Below are 6,500 nucleotides of genomic sequence, written 5' to 3' on the forward strand. Positions count from 1 at the left end.
CCTAAATAACGTTTGAAAACTGGCAGATTGAAAACAGCTGGTGCAGTTCATGCATGATAAAAAAAATTGCAAAACCAATATGTGCATAAAATAAATATCAAGCATTATTTATGAAAGCAGAAACTGATCCTATTAGGCGTATAAGTATCTGTTCTTCATCTGCAGGTGAGAACCTGACAATGGTCTTCACTTTGAAGGACTGGGGCACCACATCCAGAGCCTTCTCCATTAAGAACACTCCCACCACCCAGATCCCGACGACCAGCAGCAACATTACAGAGCCGACACCTACCACGACCACTGGTCAGGTCACCGACGACAGCATCTTCGGCTCTGGCACCACTGCTTCTGCTGGCGCTCTGTGCCTGGCTAGCGTTATCTACACCGTGGCCTGCTGCTCCGATGCTGTCCCCATAGGTTAGAAGAGCTCAGCCCGCTTTATGAAGGATAATGTAAAGTCACGTTAACATGAAGGACGAAAACTAACCTCTTGTTTAAAGTTTATTGTGAGTGGTATATTTTTCCATTGCTTATAGCCTTCAGATCAATATCCATTAGAACAAAAATCTTCTCAGGTAAAAGGGATTTATGAAGAATACAACAACAAATAATCATTTTTACTATTTCATGAGGTAAAAGTAAAGCTTTTCTTGAATGATTTTGTGCATTAGATGTTAATTTCTGTTAGTTTTTGGGTTCTTTCATTGTATTTTGTGTAAGATTTAATATGGGTGTGAGGTCCAAATAGATTACCTCTACTTTTAAAAAGTGCAGCAGTGAAATTGAAACTGCAAACAGCTGAAGGAAAACAAGAAATTTTGCAACAGTTTTCTGCATGTTAATGATTGTTTGAAACTACACTTTCTTTTCAATAAATTGTGTTTTTTATCTTTAAGTGAATCTTTACTGTGTCACTGTCTCTTGACTTGTTTTTTTCTCATGTTTTTGGGGCTTTAAAAAACAAAGCTCGTTGGTCTGCCCTGGCAGCAAAGTGGATAGAGGCTTTTCACTGTTAAAAGAATAAAATACCAAAACATAATATTAAAAGCCCAGACCGCAGCGCTGTAGGCAACATACTGAAACGGAGCTTATATCTACTCAAAGAGAATGTGATTGGAGGGGAAAGAAAGGTATATGGAGTCCAAATTTTCATGAACATTGGCTTTTGCCACGACTCTTTACGTGGAGCGTTACAAGCAGCAACTTTGGGAAATCAACAGATCCAAAAACAAATACAAAATCAAATCACTTGGAAATTGTTTTGGATTATTGATTATTCATTATTTTAACTGCTTCAGTAAACATGAAACCATAGTGAAGCCCAAGATTTAGCAGTGAGGTAATGGAGCTGAGATTTGGGCCATGGATACAATGTAAACAAATTATAAGGACAAAAGCGTTGGGCCACGCCTCTTGATCTTCGAATTCAGGTGTTTTCAGCCCCACGGGTGTCTACAAATGTTTTTACTGAGGATGTAACTTTAAATATTCCCACCATTAAGAACATTTTAGAAGGGGCTGTAATAAATAATTTTAATGTCCCAAAATTAATTAAAAAAATGAAATAAAGAAATAATGAACAGCATCGTGACGCCTTTTTTTCATACCATGCAGAAAAGTGTAGTATAGTTACGCAGTTATGTCTTTCTTTCTAGAGTCTATTCTAGTCATGAATCTCAAATATGAGGATATCTGAATAATGTGTGGATTATAATAATTATTTCTATCTGCTGAGCACAGACTCTGTCCACGGTGCTGAAGGACGTTGCCTCTGTGCGCCTTTCGTCTTTCGTATCAAAGCAGTATCTCTTTGCTTCACTAGAGGGCATTACACTCCACAATAAACACTAAAGAAATAATGCACCGAGGCAACGTTACAGGACTCGTTCTGCAGAGAAACTTCCAAAACTCAGGCTTAAAACTGAAAATCAAATCAATTCTGATTCCATTTAAGCAGGTTTGGTGAGAGCGAGAAAAGTCAGCGCAGTTTCATGCACCATAGTCTTTTGAGCGCACATCTGTCTTTCCGTGAGGAGGGTGGGGGGTGTCAGAGGAACAATTATCTTTACAGCCTAATTTGCCCTCTCCTTTAAGCCTTTAGAACAATGTAGGCGTGTCCTCGTCTCCTGTGTTTTTTAAACTGCGCGCCGCCTGTCCCTCTGAGCTGTGCGCACTTTGCGGAGCAGCCACTTGCTGCACAGAGGAGCGGATGCAGAGTCCAGCTCTGGTCCACCCCGGCCACAGCTCAGGCTCCGACTCAGACTCAGGACGAGCGCAGAGGATGGATTTCTATCACTTCTCTTTTCTTTGCGGGGCTCTTGTGTTCGTGTGGGGCATGCCCTGTTTCCAGACTCTCGTTATTTTCCCTCCAGCTGCGCCGAAAAGCAGCAAAGCGGCGAAGATTTTTAATTCACAAGAAGCGTCTAAATATTTTAAGGAGTTTTACGCTCGACCCTCACAGGACAGATACAACAAAGCAGCACCTAAAGACTTAATTGAGCCGCATGACTACATGTTGTCTATTTACAAGACATTCTCCACGGCGGAGAAGCTGGGTCTCAATGCCAGCTTTTTCCGTTCTTCAAAAGCTGCAAACACTATTGCAAGTTTTGTGGACAGCGGACAAGGTATGTGGAGCTCTGCCGCGTGTGTGAGTGTGTGCTTGTACGTAGTATTGCTGGTTCACCTGTGACTCATACTCTGTCTCCCAGTTTAATTCAGTGCAGACTGCATTTGGGATATTTATCTGTCAGATTCCACATCTTTGTGGTATGTAGATCATCTCAGTGAGAAGGCATCTGACCCTGCTGTTTTAATGCTTTCCACAGATGACCTCCCACTCTCCCCTCTGAGGAGACAACAGTATCTGTTCGATGTCTCAACCCTCTCAGAAAAAGCGGAGGTGCTGGGAGCCGAGCTCAGGATTTACACAAAAGCGTCTGGGAATTTCAGGATATCGGAAACAGAGCCTGTCGACATCCAGCTCCTCTCCTGCCACGACCAGCAGCTGCTCGACTCCAAAACACTGGACCTGCAGGGTTCCCACAGGCCGAGGTGGGAGGTGCTGGACGTGTGGGAGATATTCAAGGAGCGACAACACCTGAGCCAGGGGAAGCACTTCTGCCTGGAGCTCAGGGCCGTGCTGGACAATCCTGAGAGGGAGCTGGATCTGCATCTTCTGGGACTGCACCGACATGGGAGGCCTCAGCAGAAGAAGGCCATCTTAGTGGTCTTCACCAGGTCAATGAAGAAGCAGACACTCTTCAGCGAGAGGAGGGAGGGGAGAGCCTTACTGGGCCTCGAGAAAAGCCCCAAAGAGAGGGGCCCTGGCACTAAAGCCAGCAGGAGACGCAGGACTGCTGCATCCAAAACCCGCCATGGGAAGCGACATGGCAGGAAGTCAAAATCCAGGTGCAGCAAGAAACCCCTGCATGTGAACTTCAGAGATCTGGGCTGGGACGACTGGATCATCGCCCCGCTGGACTATGAGGCGTACCACTGCGAGGGGGTGTGCGACTTCCCCCTGCGCTCCCACCTGGAGCCCACCAACCACGCCATTATCCAGACTCTGATGAATTCAATGAACCCTAGCAACATGCCTCCAAGCTGCTGCGCCCCATCCAAACTCAGCCCCATCAGCATCCTCTACATCGACTCAGGAAACAATGTGGTGTACAAGCAGTACGAGGATATGGTGGTGGAGTCTTGTGGTTGCAGGTAGTACGCCCAGCAGGGGTCGTGGCTTACCTTGACCTCCTGGGAATTGAACTGCATCGCAGTCAACGTGGAGGAAAGCCTGTATTTGAAATAAAGAGAACTTTAGCAAGATGGAGACATCAACTATAGTTGAGAAGCATTTTTCTTTCAATTATGCATCCAACACAGTCATCTTGATACCTCAAACATCTCTTTCTGTCCATCTCCTCATCCTTTTTTTGTTTTTTTAAAGAAAATCCATCTAGTCACTTGAAACTCTGCAATTACCACAGATTTGTGGACAAATAAATATGCATCTCATCGCCAAATTAATAAAATACTAAATGCAAAAAGTTGAGCATGTTCTTGCAAAGATTTTGATGAAAAGGATGATTTCATATCTGTATGCTAAACCCTGCAGCTTGGTCGTGTCCTAAAGAAATAAAATTTATTCAAACAACCACACAAAGGTAGTCCAGATAAATAAATCCACCCTGCAATAAATGTGGATGTAAATGTATTCAGAAAAGGCATTACTATGTTATCTTTACAAAAACAGGTTCTGGTAATACAAGCTAAGTATACGCAAAGTGGACGTTATGTGGCTGTCTGTTCACAACCATTTAATAACCAAATTTGTTGTCATAGTTAGTCAAACACAGCAAAGAAGCAGAAGCCACCACCATCTGTAAATATCAGCGTATTTGCTGATGGTCTATTACCTGTCACAAGACTGATACAGGTGATGATTCAGACATGCAAACTTTCCACTTTATGATGAGCTCAGCTCCTTCTGGAAGTTAGAAGCGTGAGAATGGTTTCCATACACAAATCCAGGAATCTTCAACAAAGAATAAACCTTCAGTTAATATACTGAACCTTTCAAAAGATCAAAAGATTGGATTAAATTAAATGTGTAATTTGTATAACTTTTAGACTCTTTATATAAAACTTAAAGGATTTCGAAAGGAAACTATATTAGCAATGAATCACCCACAACAATAAAACCATCTGCCAAACTTGGACACAGCTCTAACCCATGAGGGCATGGAGACAGGATGTCTGGTACCAGAGACCTGGTTCTAAAACATTTTAAAGAAGTCAAAAAACAGCTTTTAAGCGATTATTAACAATGAAATAAATATCTACTTTGAGTTTATTAAGCAGAGGTGTATGTCATCAGTGTGGTAACTTCATTCTTAGTTTGTTTCATATCTATAACATCCACTTTGCTCAGACACAGTGGCAGTGGCTCTTTTGAGCTCTGTTCTTTAAATGTGAGGCTTCCACGGATGCTTGGATTAGAATGGGAGTGGGGAGTCTGGAGGTTAAGTCAATGATCTGAGCTCCTTATCATATTCTTAGGTAGTTGCTTCGGTGTAGATGGGCATATTGTGCCCACTGCCATCGAGGAGTCTACCTGTTATCTTACTTGTCTAATGAACATCCACATGAAAGCCAGAATCTTAGGTTTCCCAGCAGATCGCTGCATTGTATATGGTTTATGTTATTCCCATCAGCTGTCAGTGGTTTTATTGTTTTGGCACAATTTTTCTCTGGTCATTTTCAAAAGAAGGCCTTGGAGTAAAAAAAAAAAAAACTATCCAGATCTCTTCATCTGTTAGCTCAGTGGTTTATATGATATGTAATAACTTTACATCCAGTTTCACTAGAACAATAAAACGTGTCCAGTTAGTTAATATAGAATTTTTGCTGACTGAACAAACTGACTGATTCCGCTCTTTCCAGCTGTTTCTTCTGTAAACCAAATCATTAACTTCAGGTAAACATGTTCCGCATAATGGAAGTTTTGATTTTTATCCCTGCCAGGATTAAAATAGCAGATTTTCAGCACCTGACATGGCCTATGACTCAGGGAACGTCTTCCGATCGACCAACGTTCACATCTTTTCATCAAAACCATCGTGGGGTTTCGCACCGCTTTATGTTTAAGATGATTATATAGATGCAATAACTTTGTCTGTAATGCACTGATGGTCAAAGGTGCCATGTGTAAATATTTGGTATGGAAATAATAATTTAAGTCATGTGAGTAAATTATTGCATTTACTTTGGCCGCTTTGTTCTGTTACAACTTCCAGACGGTGCGAGTTACACATCTGGAGGTTCAGGCTCAAATAAACACACATGGGTAATGTTTTTGTAAAGAAATGTGACAGATTGTGAAATATCAGATTTCTATCAGTGTTTTTAATGTATATATATAAACAGGAAATAATTATCCACTGAGACAAAAAAGAAAAAAAGATTATTTTTGGTGTTGTGTTTATCTTAGCGGCACATTTTAACTTTTCATACTTTATGCTCTGCAATATTTACAGGCATCCAAAAATAATATATTACAACAACTGATAGAGACAGTGTTGTGGCACACTGTGTTTTATTGGAACCTCTCATTTCTATAATAAAAGTGTGCTACTCTATGAAGCAGAAATTCCTGAATAATGTATTTTTGCAGCATTAAATAGTCTAACCAAATTAACATATAAAATGTATAAAGATGCACATTAAAACTTACAATGTTTTCTTGCTGATGTTTTGAATGTATTTATTTATTTTTTGACAGTTTTAGTGCTAGTACCATATAGTGATTACTCTTAACATGACTTTTTTTGTATTGTAAAAAATGCCAGCTCTTTATTGGCCCAGAGTCTGTAAACAGTAAATTAAACAACATTGTAACAGAAGGACACTGAGACACCTGGAAGATGCAAAAGTAGCATAACCAAATTGAGCCAAATATCAGCTGGTCTACACCTGCAGGAGTGCTGTTGATTCTCTTA

General features: G+C 41.0%; 2 protein-coding genes across 2 annotated transcripts in view; both read left to right on the plus strand.

Moving 5' to 3' along the window:
* pkhd1l1.1 (PKHD1 like 1, tandem duplicate 1) overlaps nucleotides 1-872 on the plus strand; it is a 44,256-nt gene extending 43,384 nt beyond the window's left edge. Inside the window, exon 77 of the mRNA XM_082522531.1 lies at nucleotides 166-872. Coding sequence (XP_082378657.1) covers nucleotides 166-422 — 257 coding nt within the window. The 3' untranslated portion in view covers nucleotides 423-872. The remainder of the gene's footprint in view (nucleotides 1-165) is intronic.
* A 1,137-nt stretch (nucleotides 873-2,009) lies between these two features.
* On the plus strand, nucleotides 2,010-6,006 carry gdf6b (growth differentiation factor 6b). The gene is made up of 2 exons (XM_082522533.1): nucleotides 2,010-2,627; nucleotides 2,829-6,006. Exons 1-2 carry the CDS (start codon nucleotides 2,210-2,212, stop codon nucleotides 3,719-3,721), a joined length of 1,311 nt encoding a protein of 436 aa, XP_082378659.1. The 5' UTR covers nucleotides 2,010-2,209; the 3' UTR covers nucleotides 3,722-6,006.
* Nucleotides 6,007-6,500: the final 494 nt, after the last annotated feature.

The sequence above is a fragment of the Aulonocara stuartgranti genome, assembly GCF_965226115.1.
Source record: "Aulonocara stuartgranti genome assembly, chromosome: 22".
NCBI lineage: Eukaryota > Metazoa > Chordata > Actinopteri > Cichliformes > Cichlidae > Aulonocara > Aulonocara stuartgranti.